Source organism: Pseudophryne corroboree, chromosome 4, assembly GCF_028390025.1.
Source record: "Pseudophryne corroboree isolate aPseCor3 chromosome 4, aPseCor3.hap2, whole genome shotgun sequence".
Lineage (NCBI taxonomy): Eukaryota > Metazoa > Chordata > Amphibia > Anura > Myobatrachidae > Pseudophryne > Pseudophryne corroboree.
The window spans coordinates 874,385,146-874,412,511 of record NC_086447.1 but is presented as its reverse complement, the minus strand read 5'-3'; the positions used below and the strand labels follow the sequence as shown (position 1 = coordinate 874,412,511).

Here is a 27,366-nt window from a genome sequence, read left to right as displayed (position 1 = left end):
ATCTAATCTCTCTGCACTTTACATCTGCCCCACCTGCAGTGCAGCATGGTGTTACCCAGGTGCACAGTTACTGGCTGCATTTTGCGTTACTCCCAGCTCAGAATAAGGCCCAGAGTGCGTATCTGTAAGTAGTGGCGCATATACAGAGCTGAATGTACGCCTCTGTTTGCAGAGTGTATATTGCGTGGATTCAAGCTCCGATAATGGGTACGGGCAATGCAGAGCCGTACACATTGTGATCGCATCTACACTTACACCCGGGGATGCGGACTGGGGTGTCGATGGGCTTTGTCATTTAGGCATATTTTTTTTGTGCATGTTTCTTTTGAGCAATGAACCTAGGGGGCCATTCCGAGTTGATCGCTAGCTGAAAATGTTCGCTGCGCTGCGATTAAGTTAAAAACCGGCACTTCTACGCATGCGTATGTGCGCAGTGCGCATGCGCAATGTACTTTCACAACGGCCAATGTATTTTCTCTGACGTCCTAAGTGGATGCTGGGACTCCGTAAGGACCATGGGGAATAGCGGCTCCGCAGGAGACTGGCACAACTAAAGAAAGCTTTAGGACTACCTGGTGTGCACTGGCTCCTCCCACTATGACCCTCCTCCAGACCTTAGTTAGAATCTTGTGCCCGGCTGAGCTGGATGCACACTAGGGGCTCTCCTGAGCTCCTAGAAAAGAAAGTATATTTTAGGTTTTTTATTTTCAGTGAGATCTGCTGGCAACAGACTCACTGCTACGAGGGACTAAGGGGAGAAGAAGCGAACCTACCTGCTTGCAGCTAGTTTGGGCTTCTTAGGCTACTGGACACCATTAGCTCCAGAGGGGTCGAACACAGGACCCGACCTCGATCGTCCGGTCCCGGAGCCGCGCCGCCGTCCCCCTTACAGAGCCAGAAGCATGAAGATGGTCCTGAAAATCGGCGGCAGAAGACTTCGGTCTTCAACAAGGTAGCACACAGCACTGCAGCTGTGCGCCATTGCTCCTCATGCACACCTCACACTCCGGTCACTGATGGGTGCAGGGCGCTGGGGGGGGGGGGGGGGGCGCCCTGAGCAGCAATATTAACACCTTGGCTGGCAAAATAATCACAATATATAGTCCTAGAGGCTATATATGTGAAAAATACCCCTGCCAGGATCCATAAAAAAGCGGGAGAAAGTCCGCCGAAAAAGGGGCGGGGCTATCTCCCTCAGCACACTGGCGCCATTTTCTCTTCACAGTGCAGCTGGAAGACAGCTCCCCAGGCTCTCCCCTGTAGTTTTCAGGCTCAAAGGGTTAAAAAGAGAGGGGGGGCACTAAATTTAGGCGCAAAATTGTGTATTATAGCAGCTATAAGGGAAAAATCACTGTGGGTAGTGTGAATCCCTGTATTATATAGCGCTTTGGTGTGTGCTGGCATACTCTCTCTCTGTCTCCCCAAAGAACTTTGTGGGGTCCTGTCCTCAGTCAGAGCATTCCCTGTGTGTGTGCGGTGTGTCGGTACGGCTGTGTCGACATGTTTGATGAGGAAGGTTACGTGGAAGGCGGAGCAGATGCCGATAAATGTGATGTCGCCCCCTGTGGGGCCGACACCAGAGTGGATGGATAGGTGGAAGGTATTAACCGACAGTGTCAACTCCTTATATAAAAGGCTGGATGACGTAACAGCTGTGGGACAGCCGGCTTCTCAGCCCGCGCCTGCCCAGGCGTCTCAAAGGCCATCAGGGGCTCAAAAAAAAACGCCCGCTACCTCAGATGGCAGACACAGATGTCGACACGGAGTCTGACTCCAGTGTCGACGAGGTTGAGACATATACACAATCCACTAGGAACATCCGTTGCATGATCTCGGCACTGAAAAATGTGTTACACATTTCTGACATTAACCCGAGTACCACAAAAAAAAAGGGGTTTTATGTTTGGGGAGAAAAAGCAGCCAGTGTTTTGTTCCCCCATCAGATGAGTGAATGAAGTGTGTGAAGAAGCGTGGGTTCCCCCGATAAGAAACTGGTAATTTCTAAAAAGTTACTGATGGCGTACCCTTTCCCGCCAGAGGATAGGTCACGTTGGGAGATATCCCCTAGGGTGGATAAGGCGCTCACACGTTTGTCAAAAAAGGTGGCACTGCCGTCTTAGGATACGGCCACTTTGAAGGAGCCTGCTGATAAAAAGCAGGAGGCTATCCTGAAGTCTGTATATACACACTCAGGTACTATACTGAGACCTGCAATTGCCTCAGCATGGATAGTGCTGCTGCAGCGTGGTCTGTTATCCTGTCAGGACAGGGATACTATTTTGCTAACCATAGAGCATATTAAAGACGTAGTCTTATATATGAGGGATGGACAGAGGGATATTTGCCGGCTGGCATCCAGAATTAATGCAATGTCCATTCTGCCAGGAGGGTATTAGGGACCCGGCAGTGGACAGGTGATGCTGATTTTAAAAGGCACATCTGCCTTATAAGGGTGAGGAATTGTTGGGGATGGTCTCTGGGACCTCGTATCCACAGCGACAGCTGGGAAGAACATTTTTTACCTCAGGTTTCCTCACAGCCTAAGAAAGCACTGTATTATCAGGTACAGTCCTTTCGGATTCAGAAAAGCAAGCGGGTCAAAGGCGCTTCCTTTCTGCACAGACAAGGGAAGAGGAAAAAAAAGCTGCACCAGACAGCCAGTTCCCAGGATCAAAAATCTTCCCCCGCTTCCTCTGAGTCCACCGCATGACGCTGGGGCTCCACAGGTGGAGCCAGGTGCGGTGGGGGCGCGTCTCGGGAACGTCAGCGGCCAGTGGGCTCGCTCACAGGTGGATCCCTGGGTTCTGCAAGTAGTATCACAGGGATACAAGCTGGAGTTCGAGGCGACTCCCCCTCGCCGCTACCTCAAATCAGCCTTGCCTGCTGCCCTCGGAGAAAGGGGAGGTAGTACTGGCGGCAATTCACAAGCTGTACTTCCAGCAGGTGATAATCAAGGTACCCCTCCTTCAACAAGGCCGGGGTTACTATTCCACAATGTTTGTGGTACCGAAACCAGACGGTTCGGTGAGACCCATTCTAAAATTGAAATCCTTGAACACTTACAGATGTAGCCACCTTTATCTTGAGTGGCTGAGGCGTTTGTCCCGATCGAGCATATGCAGCGTAGGGAGGCGCGCCTAGTCACAGAGAGGCGTACCTAATCGCACGGAGGCAGACAGAGCGTTTGGCGTTACCTTTACGTGTAATACCTGCGATCAGCCACCAGATGTCGCTTTTTACAATCACCACTGAGCATGCGTGTGGTCTCCCGTAAAATACAATACTGAAATATATAATAAGGACTACCCATTCTAAAATTGAAATCCTTGAACACTTATATACGAAGGTTCAAGTTCAAAATGGAATCGCTCAGGGCGGTTATTGCAAGCCTGGACGAAGGGGATTACATGGTATCACTGGACATCAGGGATGCTTACCTGCATGTCCCCATTTACCCTCCTCACCAGGAGTACCTCAAAATTGTGGTACAGGACTGTCATTACCAATTCCAGACGTTGCCGTTGGTCTGTCCCCGGCACCGAGGGTATTTACCAAGGTAATGGCCGAAATGATGATACTCCTTCAAAAAAAGGGAGTTATAATTATCCCTACTTGGACGATCTCCTTATAAAGGCGAGGTCCAGGGAGCAGTTGTTGGTCGGAGTAGCACTATCTCGGGAAGTGCTACAACAGCACGGCTGGATTCTGAATATTCCAAAGTCGCAGCTGGTTCCTACGACGCGTCTACTGTTCCTGGGTAGGGTTTCTGGACACAGAACAGGAAAAAGTGTTTCTCCCGGAGGAGAAGGCCAAGGAGTTGTCATCTCTAGTCAGAGACCTCCTAAAACAAATACAGGTGTCGGTGCATCAGTGCACGCGAGTCCTGGGACAGATGGTAGCTTCTTACGAAGAAATTCCATTCGGCAGGTTCCATGCAAGGATCTTCCAGTGGGATCTGTTGGACAAGTGGTCCGGGTCGCATCTTCAAATGCATCGGCTGATAACCCTGTCTCCAAGGGCCAGGGTGTCGCTGTTGTGGTGGCTGCAGAGTGCTCTTCTTCTAAAGGGCCGCAGATTCGGCATACAGGACTGGGTCCTGGTGACCACGGATGCCAGCCTTCGAGGCTGGGGGGCAGTCACACAGGGAAGAAACTTCCAAGGACTATGGTCGAGTCAGGAGACTTCCCTACATGTGAATATTCTGGAACTAAGGGCCATTTACAATGCCCTAAGTCAGGCTAGACCCCTGCTTCAACACCAGCCGGTGCTGATCCAGTCAGACAACATCACGGCGGTCGCCCATGTATACCAACAGGGCGGCACAAGAAGCAGGATGGTGATGGCAGAAGCCACAAGGATTTTCCGATGGGCGGAAAATCATGTGTTAGCACTGTCAGCAGTGTTCATTTCCGGAGTGGACAACTGGGAAGCAGACTTTCTCAGCTGGCACGACTTCCACCCGGGAGAGTGGGGATTTCATCCAGAAGTCTTCCAAATGATTGTACACCATTGGGAAAGGCCACAGGTGGACATGATGGCGTCCCGCCTCAACAAAAAGCTAAAAAGATATTGCGCCAGGTCAAGGGACCCTCAGGCGATAGCTGTGGACGCTCTGGTGACACCGTGGGTGTACCAGTCGGTTTATGTGTTCCCTCCTCTTCCTCTCATACCCAAGGTACTGAGGATAATGAGAAAAAGAGGAGTAAGAACTATACTCATTGTTCCGGATTGGCCAAGAAGAGCTTGGTACCCGGAACTTCAAGAAATGATCTCAGAGGACCCATGGCCTCTGCCGCTCAGACAGGACCTGCTGCAGCAGGGGCCCTGTCTGTTCTAAGACTTACCGCGGCTGCGTTGACGGCATGGCGGTTGGACACCGGATCCTGAAGGAAAAGGGTATTCCGGAGGAAGTCATTCCTACGCTGATTAAAGCTAGGAAAGAAGTGACCGCAAACCATTATCACCGCATTTGGCGAAAATATGTTGCGTGGTGTGAGGCCAGGAAGGCCCCAACGGAGGAATTTCAGCTGGGCCGTTTTCTGAACTTCCTACAGTGAGGGGTGACTATGGGCCTAAAATTGGGTTCCATTAAGGTCCAGATTTTGGCTCTATCAATTTTCTTCCAGAGAGAACTGCATATTCAGCCCCCCTTTTGTGCCTCCAGTTGCACCTTGGGATGTCAACGTGGTGTTGGATTTCTTAAAGTCACATTGGTTTGAGCCACTTAAAACCGTGGAATTAAAATATCTCACGTGGAAAGTGGTCATGCTGTTGGCCTTGGCTTCGGCCAGGCGTGTGTCAGAATTGGCGGCTTTGTCATGTAAAAGCCCTTATCTGATTTTCCATATGGATAGGGCAGAATTGAGGACTCGTCCCTAGTTTCTCCCTAAGGTGGTATCAGCTTTTCAATTGAACCAACCTATCGTGGTGCCTGCGGCTACTAAAGACTTGGAGGCTTCCAAGTTGTTGGACGTAGTCAGGGCCCTGAGAATTTATGTTTCCAGGACAGCTAGTGTCAGGAAAACTGACTCGTTGTTTATCCTGTAGGCACCCAACAAGCTGGGTGCTTCTGCTTCAAAGCAGACTATTGCTCGCTGGATCTGTAGTACGATTCAGCTTGCACATTCTGCGGCTGGACTGTCGCATCCTAAATCAGTGAAAGCCCATTCCACGAGGAAGGTGGGCTCTTCTTGGGCGGCTGCCCGAGGGGTCTCGGCTCTACAACTTTGCCGAGCAGCTACTTGGTCGGGGTCAAACACATTTGCTAAATTCTACAAGTTTGACACCCTGGCTGAGGAGGACCTAGAGTTTGCCCATTCGGTGCTGCAGAGTCATCCGCACTCTCCCGCCCGTTTGGGAGCTTTGGTATAATCCCCATGGTCCTTACGGAGTCCCAGCATCCACTTAGGACGTCAGAGAAAATAAGATTTTACTCACCGGTAAATCTATTTCTCGAAGTCCGTAGTGGATGCTGGGCGCCCATCCCAAGTGCGGATTGTCTGCAATACTTGTATATAGTTATTGTTTAACTAAAGGGTTATTGTTGAGCCCTCTGTTGAGAGGCTCAGTTTTATTCATACTGTTAACTGGGTATAGTATCACGAGTTATACGGTGTGATTGGTGTGGCTGGTGTGAGTCTTACCCGGGATTCAAAATCCTTCCTTATTGTGTCAGCTCTTCCGGGCACAGTATCCTATCTGAGGTCTGGAGGAGGGTCATAGTGGGAGGAGCCAGTGCACACCGGGTAGTCCTAAAGCTTTCTTTAGTTGTGCCCAGTCTCCTGCGGAGCCGCTATTCCCCATGGTCCTTACGGAGTCCCAGCATCCACTACGGACTACGAGAAATAAATTTAGCGGTGAGTAAAATCTTATTTTCACACAAGGTCTAGCGAAGCTTTTCAGTCGCAATGGCCGCCGCAGAGTGATTGACATGAAGTGGGTGTTTCTGGGTGTCAACTGACCGTTTTCAGGGAGTGCTCGAAAAAACGCAGGCGTGCCAGGAAAAACGCAGGCGTGGCTGGGCGAACGCAGGGCGTGTTTGTGACGTCAAATCCGGAACTGAATGGTCTGAAGTGATCGCAAGCGCTGAGTAGGTCTGAAGCTACTCAGAAACTGCACAATATTTTTTTGTAGCCGCTCTGCGATCCTTTCGTTCGTACTTCTGCTAGCGTTTGCACGGCTGCTAAAATCTGCTAGCGAGCGATCAAATCGGAATGGCCACCCTAATTCAGAGTTGATCACAGCAGCAAATTTGTTAGCAGTTGGGCAAAACCATGTGCACTGCAGGAGGGAAGGGGGTGGGGGGGGGGGGCAGATATAACATGTGCAGAGAGAGTTAGATTTGGGTGGGGTGTGTTCAAACTGAAATCTAAATTGCAGTGTAAAAATAAAGCAGCCATTATTTACCCTGCACAGAAACAAAATAACCCACCCAAATCTAACTCTCTCTGCACATGTTACATCTGCCCCACCTGCAGTGCACATGGTTTTGCCCAAATGCTAACAAATTTGCTGCTGCGATCAACTCAGAATTACCCCAATGTGCGCCCGATTTACTTCCAATTCTACGTCGGTCACAGTGTATCTTGCTATGTAGCCATGAAAGATAAGGATCTGGGTAACAGACAAAGGGAAGACGAGCGTTATGATTTAATTGTCTGCGTTTGAAGGGCAAGCAAGACAAACTGCGTGATATATATATTTATGGAAAGATATTGTGTTGTTTCTCATGGATAAATGCTCGTTTTGTGCCAAGGAATATCAGTCTGATTACTATTATTGCTAAAAATTTTGAAACTTTTGTAGTTTCTCTTCCTCAACCTTAATAGACTTCTCACTGTGCTGAGATTGCTACATATCTGTATTATTTTACTAGTCTGTAGCCGGAGTCTGACTAATGGTACTCACGGGGGGTTGTACAGCTGCTGGGTGTAGCCCTGAGTTCATCTGATGATACATTCAGGTATAGACGGAGTTCAGGAATTTGATCGTTATGAGAATGGTTGTGTCAGTAATCACCATACTCACTTCTTGTACCGGATGAGCCTCATATACCACCTGCTGAACAGTACACACCGTGATTGGCTGAACAAAAGAGAGATCACGAAATGACAACAGATCAATGTGCAGGGTAGAGGCACAGTGGGCTTAACACACGCACACACACACACACACACGAGAAACTGACCATATTACCATATAGAAAAGAAGTTATGTAAAGACTAACAAGCCTCTATAAGACCCATTGGAGAGGTGTACACACAGCTAAGTGATATTGCTTATATTAGATGATAGACCCAGGTTTCTTGTGGTTTCACTGACAGTTCTATGTGGGTGGCAGTGTCGGACTGGGACATGTAGGGCCCACCGGGGGAATGCAATGGTATGGACCTATGTTAGGGGTGTGGCCAGTCTACAGAGGAGGTGTGGCCTGCCACCTCATTGGTTTGACTAACCATTAGAGAGTGCAACGTCTGGGCCCCTTCATAAATATATACAGTAAATTCAGCTGCTGCATGCATGATAATGTACCAGATTAATAACAGAGTAATAACAGCAATGCACTGTAGAAAATACACCATAGTCCAGTATAAGGTAACATGTATAATGTATAATTCAAGTGCACAGTCTGGACTGGAACCTGATCTTTAAAGCAGAAGGTGGTCCCCCAGGCAGTAGGGCCCACCGGTGGTTTCCCCTGTACCCCTGTGGGCCAGTCCAAGCCTGGTGGGTGGTGTCTGGTTACCGAGTACCTAGGCACGGCAGAGACTGAGTACGCACAAAAGTATCTTACACCATATTATGCAATTATCACTTCCACCACTGGGGATCGGTTGCTTGGCCTGTGTGTACGACTGCCATCATGTCATTAATTCCTTACATATTGTCCAGGGACTTACAGTAACGACCTGTTATTTTATCACTTTCCTGCTGGTGTAAAACAACCTGGAATATTACTTTGTTTTCCCAATGGATCTTCCTTGGTTAGTTAGGAACCTGAAACGCGGCACAGATGAATATTCAGAGCCTGATATCTGAATAACGGTGTGAGAGAGAGTGGCATGTTCTCTTTGTAGTGTCATGTGTGTAATGTGTAACATGTGGAAGGTTCTTAACATGATGGAAAGAGCTGAAATTGTTACCTGAGCTGTGGATGGGTATGTTATGCTGCTGCAGATATGCCTCTTGGGTCGTCAGAATGGCCCAAATAAAGCCCCTGTTGTTACTTTACTATTCCCAGTATACTTGGCTAATTGTTTTGGGTTTTTTGGCATTTTTTTGTTTTTTTAAAGCTTCTGTCATAATAAGATTGTTCGTTTATGCTCTTAAATCCTAGTAATGTGTGCTCTGATTCATGGACATTAAAGCAAATATTTTTCTCCCAATATAATTGATTCAGATCCCAGGTGTAGCCACAAGAGTCTTGCACAGCAGTCACCTCTCACATTCATTCCTTCTCCCTATGCATATAGATACTATTATCAAATCATAAACCTGAGACCGTTACAGAGGTAACAAAGTGATAAGCACTTTAGCATGTGGTTCTTAAGTGTTTCACCTTTAATATTGAAAGCTTTATTCCTAATGAAGTTCACCTGACAACACCCACCGGAGCATTCATTCTATCCCTGTATTAGGGTAATCCATTATTGAATATGGGGGGGGGGGGGGTGTTAGGATCAGCCAATCATAGATGAACACGCTGCGTCCTGCATTGGGTGTGCGGAGATGGGGTAATGATAATATAGTTCAGGAAACGTTGCATATAGTACATGGGGTTTCAGCTGCAACATTTCCAGAAAATGGGAAAGAAGGTTGTCTGCCGTTATAATGTACGGTACGACCGCCGTGACAAACCAACACCCACATATAAAGGCTTTTGAGATCCCTCATTTGGTCATTGACAATTCTCTTTGTGTGAAAGGTTAATTCAGTGACGTCCTTGGAACACCTGATGGATCAGCCTCCTGGTATGTGGTCGGGCCACTGGTCCTAGTTTGCCCCCTTTGTCACTATTTGTTAGTAACGTGTTGCAGAAATACATGTCTTTGTGTAATATTCCATCCCAGATGTGAAATCTGAGGCTGACTTGTGTCTCAGAACATCAGAACTCTTCCAACACAGCTTGTGGGTTTAATCCACTTGTGGCCACATCAAATCTGATTGGGATGTGTAGAGTATTATTATCCACGCGCCAAGATGTGACTTAGGAGATGCCCTACTGCTTGGTGGGAGCCAGGAGATGTCTCCTGAAAACAAATATGGCAATTGTCCACAATCTTCTTATTGTTGTTCAAGCATCCTGTGGAATCTGGAGTCGCCTTGGGATCTATCTGCTGGAACCAGTGGTCTTCTTGTGGTACACCTCATTATTTAGTCAGAAATATCACAATATCACTAACAAGCCACAATGACGGCAAATACTGAGTGTTATTACCAAGGTTTTCTGAGAAAATGTGAATTATACAAAGGATGAGTTTTAAAGGGATAAGTAACCGCGGGCCTGATTCACACTTTTGGATGCAGCTGCTGTGCAGAAATATGCTAATGTCTGCAGGGGGCATCTGAAGGATAAAGACGCCTACTGCCAGCATCGCAGACCCGAGGGATGTGTCCAGGGACACTCATTGGACCTCCATCGCAACCATAGGCAGCAATGGTGGTGGAAGCATCGTCTATCCGAGTAAGCTAGTGGCAAGACACTGGCCTCGTCTCTCCCAGAAAGTGGAGCGGATCCCCCCTTCCCCCGTTTTCTGGAAATGTAGCCAAGCTCCGCCCACTCCATGGCGCTGCATCTTAGATTCATTGTGTGTAATCTCGCAGGACTCGTGTATATGTGCAGATTGCCAAGCAATGGAGGTAATGGACTGCCGAGCAGTGGCGGTAATGGACTGCCGAGCAGCGGAGGTAATAGACTGCCGACCAGTGGAGATAATGGACTGCCGACCAGTGGAGATAATGGACTGCCGACCAGTGGAGATAATGGACTACCGAGCTGTGATGATAACAGACTGCCTAGCAGTGGAGATAATGGACTGCCGAGCAGTAGCAGTAATGGTCTGCCGAACAGTGAAGATAATGGACTGCTGAGCGGTGAAGATAATGGACTGCTGAGCAGTGGAGATAATGGACTGCCGAGCAGTGGAGGTAATGGACTGCCGAGCAGTGGAGGTAATAGACTACCGAGCTGTGGTGATAACAGACTGCCGAGCAGTGGGGATAATGGACTGCCGAGCAGTAGCAGTAATGGTCTGCCGAACAGTGAAGATAATGGACTGCTGAGCGGTGAAGATAATGGACTGCCGAGCAGTGGAGATAATGGACTGCCGAGCAGTGGCGGTAATGGACCTCCGAGCAGTAGAGGTAATAGACTCCCGAGCAGTGGAAGAAGGTGATATGGTCAGATGACTCCTTTACCATGTTCAGAACAAATGGACAAATGCACATGTGATTCCAACCTGGTCTACAGTCATGAATGCTTGTTTCCAACATGAATTGTTAGATGTCTGATGGTTCTATGATGTTGTGGGGGAGCATTTTCCTGGCATGGCTTAAGGACAGACCATGCCAGTAGTAACCAGTATGTAATGGTACTGAGGGATCATCTTCACCCCATGTGACAGCAATCCTCTCCTGCTGAGAGGGTAGTCTTCCAGAATGACAGTGCCCCCATGCACAGGACCCTGTGGTATGTTCGTGTGATCGTATCTCACTCACCAGATCCTATCCCTATATTACAGAGAAGTCTGTTTTTGCCATCATTAGCCTTGTGACCATTGAGTGAAGCTTCTCGAGGAATACTCGGATTACATCCCAGCTGCACTGTTCCAGGCATTGGGAGACTCGGTGCTACGGTGCGTATAAGCCGCACATCAGGGACCAACACTATTAAGTGACTTCATATGGATCTTCTCTTTTTTTGTTTTTTTTGTCCGGTACCTGTAATACTGACTTATTAGTCTCTTACAGTACAACGAAACGCTGTATAGGCGAGATTTCTGGGTGAGTAAATCACTCCGGCTTGTGTCCATTCCACATACTGGCGTGGCTGGCACCTTGGCACAGTGTCTCATTCATCAGCGCATTCGATGCATTTAGAGGATTTTTCTCTTCTCAGGCCCCTCGGACCTTGTATGTGGTGAGAGGATTCCCAGGGCTAGGAATGCCGCCCGGTCTATAAATGAACATCATTGTGAAGCCCGGGCAGGAAGAATGAGGTTACTGTAAAAGCCGTCCATGGAAAAAGCCTACGAGCAAAATGTATCAGACATTACAGCAATCACCGCGCAGAACAGTGAAAGGGAAGCTCTGACTTCCCTTAATTGAATTATAATGGCTGGTTATAACCCATTAGCGACTGAGCAGAAATGAATGAGTTCATCTGAGCCGAGCGGGCACCAGACCAATTAATGAGCTATTAGGGCGTGTGGTTTGCAGGAAACAGGAGTGAGGACATCCAGAGCAAATGACAGGAGCACTAGGCCCACCTAGTCTCGTGTATACGTCGTTCATTCACACTGACCCTACGCAGCCCACCCTTCCCGGTGACACAACGGATCCATTCTTCTCCTATAGATGCTGTGAGACCGGCACACAGTGTGGGATCAGGGGGCAGATGTATGAAGCCTGGAGAAGTGATAAAGCAGTGATAAGTGCAAGGTGATAACACACCAGCCAATCAGCTTCTAACTGTAAATTTACATATTGCAGCTGACTGGCTGGTGCGTTATCACCTTGCACTTATCACTGCTTTATCACTTCTGCAGGCTTAATACATCTGCCCCCTGATTTGAAAACAGCTCCTTTTACTAATGACGCATATTTACCGTTGGTTACATCAGTTTTTAATTGTACAGGTGTATAAACTTCTCTGTAATGTCTGCTCTGTTGCAGGTCACGAGTAAAGTACTTTTTAGGTACAATGAATGTATAGCTTCCATGTCCATGCTTGATAAGGAAGCTATATGTCCTTGTTTTCAGCATTATATGTGCAGTGTTTCTTGGATTAAGGGGTGTCCGGGCACTTTAATCCCCCTACCCCCTGCCAGTGCTGAAAGATGTGTTATCCTGATTAGATAACGCATAGCGATCTTTCATTCCACTGTGAACAAGTGTTTTATAGCAAAATCCATGAGTGAGAATAGTGCTCAGTGCCTTACGACTTTACCTAAAGGGGCCCAGCATCTGCTATAAGTGGGACAATTCCCTGTGTGGCCAATGACTGGGGTAGGGTCTTTGGCAAAACTCAACATGTTGGAAATCCTTGAATTATCAATTCTGACCCAAATATGATGTGAGTCGACGTGTCAGTGATTATTTACTTTTGGGATTTTGACGATCCCCCAGGAAATCACAGATCATCGGCCTTGGGGAATCCGCAAATCTGCATCAGGGAAATGCCAGTGTGGGCAGGAAATTTAAGAGTCTCTTTATCAAAGGTATAAAGCTCTACACATCCTGTGAAATTGGGATGTTTTTGCAAGATACAAGGATTTTTTCTATTTATCAAAGCTCTCATCCATGATAAGGATATCGTCCCGGTAACATTCCCAGTGTACTGAGCAATGATAGAAGATCTTTGCGGTGGCATTTTAATAAATACACCTCTTTAAGTTCCCTGGCCAAAAATAGTTCTGGGGACCTGCACTGGCTTCCCGTCGCGCCAGAAATTTTCCTGTTACACCTGGGGCTGCACTCTCCCAGTTGCTGCTTATTAAGCCACCCAAGCTCCAATGTTCCAGGTAGAAATGTTTAGCTTCCCTGCGTTACCAGCACTGCATGCCAGGCAGTCAGGATCCTCCTTATGCACACGTGTAAGATAAGCTATCGCTGGATAAGGCCAAAGCCAGCAATAGTCGGTGGCAACCATCAGTAGCGCTGAATAGCATAAAGCCATAATTTTCACCAGAGATAGTGCTTTGCAGGGTTTAGTATGCAGAGCTATATTGTGGAAGGATCTATTATAATACTGAAAAATAAGTGACATACTGTATTCTCCCATCACCCCAAAAAGGGAAATCTTTTTCTCGCTCGTTCCCTCATATTCCTGTTTTCATGCGGCACGTTTTGGAAATTGTGTCTGTTGTCTGTCAGTACAAGGTCTTCGTCCTGAATTCAGTTAAAATGTACTTGCGAGTTCATTGAGGAAGCTAAACCGCAAACTCTTATTTCATCTGTGCCCAAACCAATGATATGATTTCACTCTAATCACAGAGAAGTCGTAGCCGGAGTTTAATTTCACTTTAATTAAATCAGCGTGAGACACGTGTGAGCAGTATTGGAAAGGAGAATGAAAAGTCAGCAAGTGCCGGCTGATATATTTAAGTGTGAATGGAGACGCAGAGTTTAAAGCAGCGTTTGGGAGTCCTATTGCTGTCATCAGGCCGCTGGTAATGGAAATGTACCTTACGTGATATATAACGTGCTGGAAGTTTGCTCTCCACAGTTTTTTTTTTTCTCCTTTTTTTCTATTTCTTTTTCTTCTTTTCAGGTTTTTTTTTAAACCAGGTTTAATTGAACCGTAAAACACTTTAGTATTTTACTATGTGTAGCATACAGATGCATCCTCATACATCCAGCCTCAATACGCCATGCAGCGCAAGTTGACTGGCGTGAGCCACCAGGTCTTGTGCAACTGCTAACGTCCGGTGTCTTATTTTGCCGAAATTGTGTTCGCAACACGATGCGACTAGGACACACAAGGATTTTTGTTTGTCACCAAGGATGCATTTACAAATGTATTAACTTGGATTTGCACTTGATATCAAGGAGTGATGTCCCTGTAATTTTACACTACAGGCTCAACTTGCCTGGTGGATCATCTGTTCCACACATCAGTTGGCTGTTTTGTCTGTTACTAATACAGTACATCATATTTGTTTCAAATTTGTACTGCTTCAGAGATTAACCCCTGATGAAGTCTGATGTGGAGATGAAATGCGTAGGGTAAAGAAACTGTAAGATCCACAAAGAGGACTCTCAGTTGAGCAGCAATATCTCCAGAATAGTGTATTAAAAACCTCTGACCTCAATAGTGAGATTCTTACAGCTGTTGTCGCAAATGTCTATTGTATAAACAGATTTTGTTATTGTGTGAATATTCATGCTTTAATACATTTTATTGTTTATGTTGCCTATCATGGAATTTATTGTATGAGAGACTTTAAAGTCACAATTTTGAGGGTTTTTTCATTATATTGAGAATTCTATAGGCATCTATATTGGTAAATAGTATTAAAAGTATTCCCCCTTGGTATTATATGGTAAAAAGTTGACCATTCCACCCTGTGCGCCCTCCCAATATATTCGGCATCAATTCTAAAAGTGAAAATGTGATAAATGACGAGAGAGCAGCCATGTTGTAACAGACATGATAATGTTGTGGAAGTGTTTGTACATCAGCATAGATGCCTGATCAGCAGCTCACAATGAGTATTAATCTCTCCTTTCTTCTTTAGGAGTTGGAGTATCAGAAGCGCCAGTACAGGGAGTCGGGAGACCGCTTTGTGCCAGTAATGAGCGACTTCATAACAGTGGCCAGTTTCAGCTTCTCCGAGCTTGAGGACCTGCTAAGCGAGGCCCAGGATAAGGTACTAGCTTCCAACACACACAGCCAGTCACAAACTTCTAATTGAACCATATAGATCTTTGTATCCGTTCTAGGTGCCATATGGAAGCACTCTGCTTGTGGCCTTCATATAGTCGCACTCTCATAATGTTTAGTATGTATGTGACAGCAGTGCGTAGGGGAATCCTGGTGCACAAATTCCTCCTGGACTCCTCATTCCTCCTGCACATGTCCTCTTACTTAAATGGTCTGCAGTCACAAAGGTTGTGGGGTCCTGCTGCCTCCAGGTTACGATCAGTGCTGGGGGCAACAAGATCTCACTGTATGCCCACAAATTATTTGAACTGTTTTACATTCTTTTCTGTCCTCGCTGCTCCCTACCTCTGGAATTCTCTCCCTATCAGCCTCTCCACCTCTCTTCAAAATGTCAAATGGGCTCTCAAGACTTACTTCTTTATCTATGCCATCCATATCTCATCCTTACCCGCTGCTCCCTGCTCCTTCCTCACTGTCTATGCCATCTGTGTCAATCCTGACTGTCTACCCCTCACCTTTGGAAAGTAAGCTCTAACGAGCAGGGCCCTCATGTGCTTCTCCTTCCCTTACTTTTACTATCATCTACTCCATGCTCCCTACAATGGCACCTAAGCCTTGGTTGCACTTATGTGAGTGTTATGATCGCTGACGCAGTAGTGTTTATAGAGCATGTCCTCGTCCTGCATTGTGTTGTCCTGTAAGTCATGGTTTTCTTGTTTTCCTCATTTGTCTATGTATTTAAAATATTCCTGTCTGCGTTCAGACTCATACCCCTTTTCCACTATCTAGCACGGGTCGCAGCCGGGAGCTTGACACGGCTGCTACCCGTGCTAGAGCCCCCTTCTACACTGCGCTCACCAACCCGGCATATTGCCGGGTTGGTGACGCGGCAGGGGCGGCGCTGGGAGATCACATGATCTCCTAGCGCCGCCCTTCCATACACTGTGAACGGGAGCCGTGTCGCATCGACGCGGCTTCCGTTTACACTACACAGCTTACCGGGTTGAATACGTGTTCAACCCGGTAAGCTACCCGGGTAGGATTCCCGGATCACTTGAACCGGGAATTTGCAGGGGGGGGGGGCCGTTTCCACTAGAAAAAAACACGGGTAAATGCGCGCCCCCACGCATTTACTCATGTTTTTAGAGCTAGTGGAAAAGGGGTTTAAGCAACTACTGGCGGCTGTTTTTATAACACCTGACCCCAGCAAGTACCTAATTGGAATTCTAAGGTTGAAACTCATTTAGAATTTTTTTTACCATTTGTGATAATGATGGCTAAATTAATATATTTATTTCTACAGCAGGGTTCATAGGGTTTCCACAGGGAAACAACGGGGTGTAGTGGTGGATGAGGCATCCAGGAATCAAACAGTTAAAGCTTTAGCTATCCCAGGATGCATAGCTTCACTTCTTTATAACTCCGCCTCCAGGCACAATAGCATTTTTCTGCAATAAAATCTATTAGTTTTTTTCTACTCCATGATAGACCCCATGTAAGAACATCATGTTTCTCGCTGACTCAGTAGGGATGGACTCTCTTCATTCAGGACAGTTGTTTGGAAAGCCTTGGTTCTCCTGACTGTCCTCTCAGGCCTGTGTCTGCTAAATGGACGGATTGTTCTGTTATTAAGATCTAGTCCAACTTGACAGTTCAAAGCGCTCTGTGTGTCAAAGGGTCTTTGATTCTATAAATAGCACAATTAAGGAGCAGTCAGCGGATGGTGGGGGGGGGGGGGTGCAGTTTCACAATCGCTGGGTTTATGAGGGCACGGGGCTGTGACTATAGGAATAACAATCTATTTTTCAGGAATATACAGGCTTTATGGACGAGATTTTGGTGAAGTTGCAAGCGTACAGACGCTGTTTCTTTTGTTTTGCACTTTGGGGGACATTCCAACCCATTCGCACGCAGCGGTTCTTCGCTGCGGTGCGAACGGGTCGGGACTGCAGCTATTCGGCGCCCGCAATGCGCACGCGCGTCGTTGCTTGGCGACGGTCGTCGCCGGGCAGTGCCGCCGCCAGCGCTGAAAGTGATCGCAGCAGCGATCGCAAGAAGATTGACGGCGGGGAAGCGTTCCTGGGCGTCTACTCACCATTTTCCGGGTGTGGAGATCCGAACGCAGGCGTGTCCAGGCGTTTGGAGGGCGGGTGTCTGACGTCAATCCCGGGACCTTAGTCGCTGGACCCGTCGCACAGGGTAAGTAGGTCTGACCCTGGTCTTGTTTTGCAGGAAACTTTTTCAGCATAGCAGGGCTGCACAAGTGATCGCAGTCCTGCTATGCTAAAATACACTCCCCCATAGGCGGCGTCAAGTTGATCGCACGAGCAGCAAAAAGTTGCTACGTGCGATCAACTCGGAATGATCAACTTTGTCCAAAAGTTTTTGTGTTTGTACATGTGAGGGGTTATTTGAGGGGTACAGTGCCGATCACAATCTCCCAATGCTATTTGCTGCCCTTTCATTGTGTTTTATTTAATTTATTATTTTAGTGTTTTATTGAATCGACAGGACTGGATTCATATTTTACTGACCACTATGTTATCTTACTGACAGCTGTCAGTCTGGATGTGGACACAAAGCATGGAGCATAGTGATAGTTATTCCCTTACGCACTGTGATAAGTAAATGCCACTAATGACAAATTAGGTGCTTAGAACAGACGTCCAGGAGGCAGTGGGGGAACATTGTCCCCGGTGCCAGGAGGCAAGGTCGCCTATACCCCCCACCCCATATCTCAGGAACTGCAGGAGGGGTCAGGGACGCACAGGTGTGCAATCCATATAGCCTATGTAAATTCTTGCACGCTCCCTCTCCAATGCTAAAGGCATCGCACAAGTCAAACTACAAGATACAAAGCTCACATATTGTCTGCTCTACCGCTGTCTCAGTGTGCCCACGCCCCCCCCCCCCCCCCCCCACCCCCGGCATCCAGAGGCCACCACTTCCATTGCATGCAACATTTACACCACAGCCAGGAAGTGAACACACAAACATAGGGGGTCATTCCGAGTTGTTCGCTCGCAAGCTGCTTTTAGCAGCTTTGCACACGCTTAGCCGCCGCCTACTGGGAGTGAATCTTAGCTTAGCAAAATTGCTAACGAAAGATTCGCAATATTGCGAAAAGACTTCTCTGTGCAGTTTCTGAGTAGCTCGAGACTTACTCTGCCAGTGCGATCAGTTCAGTGCTTGTCGTTCCTGGTTTGACGTCACAAACACACCCAGCGTTCGCCCAGACACTCCTCCGTTTCTCCAGCCACTCCCGCGTTTTTCCCAGAAACGGTAGCGTTTTTTCACACACACCCATAAAACGGCCAGTTTCCGCCCAGAAACACCCACTTCCTGTCAATCACATTACGATCACCAGAACGAAGAAAAAACCTCGTAATGCCGTGAGTAAAATACCTAACTGCATAGCTAATTTACTTGGCGCAGTCGCACTGCGGACTTTGCGCATGCGCATTAGCGACTAAACGCTCCGTTGCGAGAAAAAAAAAAACGAGCGAGCAACTCGGAATGACCCCCATAAAGTGAACATACATTTCTTACTCAACATTGGATATTAAGGGGCTGATTCTGTGGAAATGCAGGCGGATCCTGCGGCTGTATCTGCAAACTGCGCAGACACCATAGAAAGCATCCGACTCACAATCAGACACTTACGGACCTTTCAGAGGCGGCTGCTCCTGCATCCGCTCTAGCGTCCATTGCAATAACATGCAAATGCTGATATCCTCCCTTCCCCTGGTGTAGATGCCTGCGTCTGAGTGTGCAAGGAATGAGGCACCCACTTCCAGAGTCTCTGCGTACTTTTACACCACCGGTGAATCTTCAGGCACCACCATCGGAGCACCATTGACCCTTGCACCAACCCTATTGCAGGTGGAGTCTCTCCATCTGACCGTGGCCTCCTGTGGCTGCTGCTGTGCAGCTGAATATGCAGCCACTTTCCCTGACACCGCCACTTATCCATTACACACTATGAAAACGAGCTGTGTAGAGGAAGCACACACTGGGGTAAATTTACTAAGATGGGAGTTCTAGATGGGATGTTGCCCATAGCAACCAATCAGATTTCAATTATTATCTTCTAGAAGGTGCTAGATAAATGAGAAGTAGAATCTGATTGGTTGCTATTGACAGCATCCCATCTTAAATAGAATTCCCATCTTAGTAAATTTACCCCACTGACTCTGGACTTGTGCACTACGGGTTATTTTGTTAGGGTGACCGCTGACCAGTAACCATCATTCAGTTTATACGAGTCAGTCACAAAGGTTCTCAGCCTCACACATAGACCTTCTCTCTAGTTTCAGGCCAGCTTTTCGGTTATCCAGATAAATGCCCCAGACAGTCTTTTTATGCCTTAAACTCCTCCTCCCCCTCCCAGACTGACTGGCAAGTGACACTCCTACCCTGCCTTCTTAAGGGAGTTCCTCACAGCTACTCTGTGTGATCACTTACATGCCTTCAGCTGCACCAGGCTGTAAGGGAGAAATGCACTGAAGTCAATCAACACATAAGACACACATTTTCTATCCTCCAAATGCATGAGTTCCCTGGGCTTAACAGCTAAACTTCCCTGGTTCCTTTGTAACACACTGCCCCTATTCCCGCAACGACCGTGAAACAGACTTTTCTTGCATTTACTACAGGCCACCTCCCAATCACCAATCAGGATCACCCCTAACTTTGTCGCCCCATTTCTGACACCGCCTGGCAGCAGCACCTTTGTGTGTACCTGTGTAACACATGCACCGTTGGGGTTTTCTGAATATTTGCTCAACTATAGCCTCATAGAGCATGCTCCTGATGAAGCTGGACTGTACTCATACCAGTGAAACGCGTTGAGCTTTTTCCACATCTATCTGGACTCTACTTTCCAAACAGACTTACAGGACCACCACCATCCCTTGGCAAAAATTGGACTCTTTCTCCCTTCTCTGGATAAAGTATACTCAACCGGTTTGGCCCACACCTGCAGCTTTAAATGGACTTGTCCTAATGCTGATGCCTATCTGTGGATCCGGTAATTATCTGCAAAATACAGTACATCTACTTTGGGAGATTGTCCTAGCCTTAAGGATTGGACTTTGGTCATATAGGAAAGTGGCATATTGCACAATCAAGTTTGTCCAGATAAGACGAATGAATTTTACCAATTAGTGGTAATAGGGATATATTCCTTTTTAATTGTTTTTATATGAATTTTTAATAAATTGTTTATAATTATATACACGAAGCAAACCATCTCTTATTAATTTATCAGTCAGCGCCGGTAGATTCATTTTTTCCACTTTAGTTTATACTGAGGATTTGACCTTCCTCATACCGGCTGCTGTTGGTTGCGCACTTACACATTTCTTTCTTTCATAACCAACAAGAGCTAGAAAACTGTAAATCTGCGCATCTTCACATGTGCGGATACTGTACATAGCCCTGAATACAGCTTTGTTAGTGTTAATGTGCATGTAAATGTGACAGTGCACTCAAACGATAGAGTAATAGAAACATAAGATAGGAATCTATTAAATGTCCATTTTTATAAAATAAAAACGCAGATCCCTGTCTACCAGCCTCATAAAATAGCAGTGTCTGGAAACTGTATTCTAATAAAAGTGCTGTACAGCTTTAACGTCGGCCAATTAGGAAATAACAGAGCTGTAAGGGCTCTTTACGGGACTAACTCGAGCCAATCAGGATGTTGCAGAGTTACTGTGTTCACTAGTGTCAGCCAATCAGGAAGTAGATGGTTTTAAATAGAGGTGTGAAATCTAATTCTCCGGCCAGTCAGCGGCCAGGTCAGTGGTGAAATGTGCTTCTTACTGTTTGGGGAAGAAATACAGACGGTGAGCCAATGATAACTTGGAAACACTGAGATAACAATAAATAAAGCATCTGCTCCGTATGGAAATATACTGCACACAGTAAAACCGAGACTCACGCTGGTACATTTCTGCTCCCTCTTTTCATATTTTCCTTGTGGATTTATTCATCTCACTGACGCACAAAAATAATATATCATTTTCCATAAATCTGCACACTGTACATTTCCTCTTTCTGCCTGTGGGGTCATTTACGAAAAGGGAAAAAAAACACGTATCGTACACGTGGGCCCGAATCCCACTCTCCGGCTGTGCAATACATTGTATAGAAAGGCACACGTCTGCAAAAACCCGCACACATCCTTCTCTCTACGGTCAGCAGATAATTCCACCTTCAAATAAGTGGCTTAACTATATTAGGATAAAGATTTATCGGGATGTAGTTAATATACCAGCTGTTGGGATCCTGACCCCGGAACCCCAATAGCTGGTAAAATGTGTTCCGATCACTCCCTGTCGGGTGATGATTCCATGCCACCACCCGAAGGAGAATAGAACCCGTGGCGAGCAAGCCACCACACCTGAAGCGTGGCGAGCGCATCGAGATCGCGAAGGGACTCGCTGCCGGTATTCTGGCCGGTGGGATGCCGCTGTCGAGATCCTGACAGCCGGCATTCCGTCAGCCAGGATAACATACTGACTCCGGTTAAACCGTTCCATTTCCATTTTGTCTTATCTTCTCCGCAGGGGTTAGCTCTCACTTGCTGATGCCTGATACCCACGCATGCCCATTGCAACGGACTGATCCGTCTGCACTTTCTCTGCCCGTGTCTATATGCATGGCACGGTGCATGCGCAGTCTGCAACGATCCGCGGGATCCATCCGAATGTGGATTAGCTCAGGATCAGATTATTACTTAAACATGCTTAAACTTCCCCCACAGTAGATTGCTGGCACCATTACAAGAGCCCAATAATGACTTTACTGCTCCCTCAGCTGTGCAGGGGCATGCGCGCACAGGAACAAGTCTCTTCCCATAGGTGCTCGCTGGCTGCTGTGGGCGTGACTATGTGATCTGCCTCCTGCACCTATGGGGAGAGACTTCTTCCTGTGTGTACACGCCCCCCGCCCTCAAGTCCTCTCCTCCTCGTCACTGTACAGAGAGGCCACACGGGGAGGACAATGTCCCCTATAGCAGCTGAATCAGGCCTGGATAATTAGTGCCCTCCCCCTCGACGCCAGTGGACATCGCACCACCATGTTCCCGGTGATTTTTCTACTGCACATGAGCAAATTACCGGTATTATGGCTTCTTCGCCATTTTCCTGTTGATTTGTGCAGTGTCGTTGAGGGACTACGGAGAGGTGAGATTTAAATATGGGTGTGCAGTGTGGCCACCCACAGACCCAGGAGCCCGAGCGCACCACCCACCCATTAAAGATGGGGTAACCCTACAAAAGCAGCCACCACCTAGACTGGTCACAGGTCACACTGTAACATAGACGCTCGCAGAGTGGCAGAAACTAGCCTTAGCCTGGCCAGCCATATACAGATAGCATGGAGGCTCTTCCCAATCATTAATAAGTGAAAGTGTTAGCAACATGACTGTTATGTGACACTACTAGTCCGATGCCTGGACAGTGTTTCCTTACCAGACCCAATACAGTATCTATGTCATTATGGTCTATGGGGTCTATGGCCCTCATTCCGAGTTGTTCGCTCGCTAGCTGCTTTTAGCAGCATTGCACACGCTAAGCCGCCGCCCTCTGGGAGTGTATTTAGCTTAGCAGAAGTGCGAACGAAAGATTAGCAGAATTGTGAATAGAAATTTCTTAGCAGTTTTTGAGTAGCTCCAGACTTACTCCTACACTGCGATCAGTTCAGTCAGTTTCGTTCATGGTTTGACGTTACAAACACACCCAGCGTTCGCCCAGACACTCCTCCGTTTCTTCAGCCACTCCCGCGTTTTTCCCAGAAACGTCAGCGTTTTTCCGCACTCCCATAAAACGGCCAGTTTCCGCCCAGAAACACCCACTTCCTGTCAATCACACTCCGATCACCAGAACGAAGAAAAATCCTCGTTATGCCGTGAGTAAAATACCTAACTTTTGAGTAAAATAACTAAGCGCATGCGCAGTAAGCGACTAATCGCAATATAGCGAAATTCGGCAACGAGCGAACAACTCGGAATGAGGGCCTATGTACTAAGCCTTGGATGGAGATAAAGCCAATCAGCTCATAACTTTCATTTATCAAACACAGTTCGTAACATGGCAGTTAGGAGCTGATTGTTTGTCAATTTATCTCCGTCCACTTTATCTCCACCCAAGGTTTAGTAAATACAGTAGACCCCAAGGTACTAAGCCTTGGATGGAGATAAAGCACCGGCCAATCGCTGTCTAGCTGCCATGTCACAGGGTGGGTTGGAAAAATGACAGGAGCTGATTGGCTGGTACTTTATCTCTCTCCACTTTATCACTTTTAAAGGTTTAGCACATTTGGCCCTGAGCTTGAAAAATGACGGTCTATCTCCATCCAAGGCTTAGTAAATAGACCCCTATGTCACCACAGTAATTAGAACTGTCTCCGACTGGCGTTACCTACAGAAAACGTTTTTTCTCCAAATACAGAATTCCAGATGTATCTTTCTATGTAGAGCGAATGTAATTACTGGTATGTAACATTAACAAATAAAATGATGTAAAGAAATAATTTGAGACTGGAGGTGAAGTCAGAATCTTATAAATCAGTTGCTGCGATTTGTACTCTTTGGGCTTAATTCAGACCTGATCGCAGCAGCAAATTTGTTAGCAGTTGGGCAAAATCATGGCCCTCATTGCGAGTTGATCGCTCGCTAGCTACTTTTAGCAGCCGTGCAAACGCATAGTCGCCCCCCACGGGGGGAGTGTATTTTCGCTTTGCAAGTGTGCGACCGCCTGTGCAGCCGAGCGGCAGCAAACACATTTTGTGCAGAATTAGACCAGCCCTGTAGTTACTTATCCTGTGCGATGATTGCTGCGACGAGTGACACGGTAATGACGTCAGATACCCGCCCAGCAAACACCCGGCCACGCCTGCGTTTTTCCAACCACTCCCAGAAAACGGTCAGTTGCCACCCACAAGCTTCCACTTCCTGTCAATCTCCCTTCGATAGGCTGTGCGATTGGAGTCGTCGCTAGAACCTGTGCAAAACCATGATACTCTTTGTACCGGTACGCTGCGTGTGCGCATTGCGGTGCATAAGCATGCGCAGATTTGCCATTTTTTTTAAATGATCGCTGCGCAGCAAACAACGGCAGCTAGCGATCAACTCGGAATGAAGGCCCATGTGCACTGCAGGTGTGGCAGGTATACATACCTCCCAACTTTGTGAAGACTCAAGGAGGGACAGCTCGCACTGCACAGCGCCGAAAAGGGGTGCGTGGCCTATTGAAAAGGTGCGTTGGCCTTGCGTGGATGACTCGATCGCGGGCCATGCCTCCAATTTTCATCACAGTTGGGGTATGGCCAGCGCGCTGTGAGCTGCTGGCCATGCCTCTAGTCCCTCTCACTCACTGGAATAGATGCATGTGCACAACGTCGTTTCACCGCTGCTCTGAGCAGAGCAGAGAGTGCAGGAGCCTCCCAACTGCCCCCCCTCCACCCCCACTGCGGGCTGTGGGAGGGACAGCGGGACAGACCAAAAAAACGTGACTGTCCGGCGAAAATCGGGACAGTTGGGAGGTGTGGATATAATAACGTGCAGAGAGAGAGTCCAATTTGGGTGGGTTATTTTGTTTCTGTGCAGGGTAAATACTGGCTGCTTTATTTTTACATTGCAATTTAGATTTTAGTTTGAACACACCCCACACAAATCTAACTCTCTGCACATGTTATATCTGCCCCACCTGCAGTACACATGGTTTTGCCCATTAGCTAACAAATTTGCTGCTGCGATCAGATCTGAATTAGGCCCTTTGTTTTTGCGACATTTCTGTCCCCCTCTGGTGCCTTACAGTGTGATGACAGGCAGGCAATAGGCACCTCTCTGTTACAGGTCATGTGATGACAGGCAGGCAATAGGCACCTATCTGTTACAGGTCATGTGATGACAGACAGGCAATAGGCACCTATCTGTTACAGGTCATGTGATGACAGGCATGCAATAGGCACCTATCTGTTACAGGTCATGTGATGACAGACAGGCAATAGGCACCTATCTGTTACAGGTCATGTGATGACAGGCATGCAATAGGCACCTATCTGTTACAGGTCATGTGATGACAGACAGGCAATAGGCACCTCTCTGTTACAGGTCATGTGATGACAGGCAGGCAATAGGCACCTATCTGTTACAGGTCATGTGATGACAGACAGGCAATAGGCACCTATCTGTTACAGGTCATGTGATGACAGGCAGGCAATAGGCACCTATCTGTTACAGGTCATGTGATGACAGGCATGCAATAGGCACCTATCTGTTACAGGTCATGTGATGACAGACAGGCAATAGGCACCTATCTGTTACAGGTCATGTGATGACAGACAGGCAATAGGCACCTATCTGTTACAGGTCATGTGATGACAGACAGGCAATAGGCACCTATCTGTTACAGGTCATGTGATGACAGACAGGCAATAGGCACCTATCTGCTGTAATTAATGACAGGAGTTATTAATAAGAGGAGCAGACTTGTGCGTTTAGCAGTCTGAGAATCCACATGAGATAATGGGGTGACTATAGGGGTACAGTGAACTGCAGCGCAGATTTCCAGCATCCATCTCTCCAGTTCAGCAGAAAGTCTGCCTCTACTCACAGGATAACTCTCTGTCTGCGGAGACGTTAGCCCTGGAGCAGCCGCCTCAGCCTCCTGAGTCTTCAGCACTTTGTGTTTGCCACTAAAAACAGTGATGATAATTCAAACACATCTTCAGCCAAGTGGATATAGATTTCAGTCGCATATTTACTGTGGAACACAAGAGGATGAGCTGATACATTAGTAGGTGTGAGACGTGCCTCATAAAACAGTCAGAGGGATGAGACCCGTGGAGGAGACAGATGTCAGTAGTTTATCACTGGCACCCCATGTCCTGGAGGAATCCAGGGAGGACAGGCTTCTGGCACACATCTCCCTGCAGCGGGATCTAGTCTGGGACAGGACTGATAATGCCCCATATGGTGCTATATGTGTGCAATGGTGGCTGCACACTGCTGCTCATAGTTCTCTCACCAATATCCGTCATTTTCACCATTTATAGTCCTTAACAGAATCTCCATGGAAGGTTTAGCACGTATAATTATCCTTATTTTATGTTAATATAATGCCTGGTTTTGCTGTTTTGTATGTATGATGTGTAGCTAAATATGTCTTCTTATTCTGTGTGTATGAGCAAATGCACAGTACCACTGCTCTTGTATGTCCCAGTACCGGTTCTTATTCTGTGAGTATTGGCAGCTGCACAGTACCACTGCTCTTGTATGTCCCAGTACAGGTTCTTATTCTGTGAGTATTGACACCTGCACAGTACCACTGCTCTTGTATGTCCCAGTACCGGTTCTTATTCTGTGAGTATTGGCAGCTGCACAGTACCACTGCTCTTGTATGTCCCAGTACAGGTTCTTATTCTGTGAGTATTGACACCTGCACAGTACCACTGCTCTTGTATGTCCCAGTACAGGTTCTTATTCTGTGAGTATTGGCAGCTGCATAGTACCACTGATCTTGTATGTTTCAGTACTGGTTCTAAATCTCTGTGTATGGGCAGCTGCACAGTACCACTGCTGTTGTATGTCTGAGTACTGGGTCTTATTTTGTGTGAGTACGGGTAGCTGCACAGTACTACTACTACTTTATGTCTGAGTACTGGTTTCTATACTTTGTGTATGGTCAGCTACACACTGCTCTTGTATGTGTTAGCACCATTTCTTACCACCACCGCTCTTGTCTGTCTCATTAGCAGTCCTTATTATGTGTATACGGACAGCTGCACAGTACCACTGCTCTTGCATATCTCAGCACCTTTTCATATGCTGTGAGTATGGGCAGCTGCACAGTACCACTGCTCTTGCATATCTCAGCACCTGTTCATATGCTGTGAGTATGGGCAGCTGCACAGTACCACCGCTCTTGTATGTCTCATTAGCAGTCCTTATTATGTGTATACAGACAGCTGCACAGTACCACTGCTCTTTCATGTCTCAGCACCTGTTCATATGCTGTAAGTATGGGCAGCTGCACAGTACCACTGCTCTTGCATATCTCAGCACCTGTTCATATGCTGTGAGTATGGGCAGCTGCACAGTACCACTGCTCTTGCATATCTCAGCACCTGTTCATATGCTGTGAGTATGGGCAGCTGCACAGTACCACTGCTGTTGCATATCTCAGCACCTGTTCATATGCTGTGAGTATGGGCAGCTGCACAGTACCACTGCTGTTGCATATCTCAGCACCTGT

The 27,366-nt window shown here is 47.2% G+C and overlaps 1 protein-coding gene across 4 annotated transcripts in view; it reads left to right on the top strand.

Annotated features, from left to right (window-relative positions):
• DAAM2 (dishevelled associated activator of morphogenesis 2) overlaps nt 1-27,366 on the top strand; it is a 471,074-nt gene that overhangs the window by 417,521 nt on the left and 26,187 nt on the right. For all 4 annotated transcript variants that reach the window (XM_063918836.1, XM_063918833.1, XM_063918835.1 and 1 more), the window contains one exon: nt 14,958-15,089. In XM_063918836.1, coding sequence (XP_063774906.1) covers nt 14,958-15,089 — 132 coding nt within the window. The remainder of the gene's footprint in view (nt 1-14,957; nt 15,090-27,366) is intronic.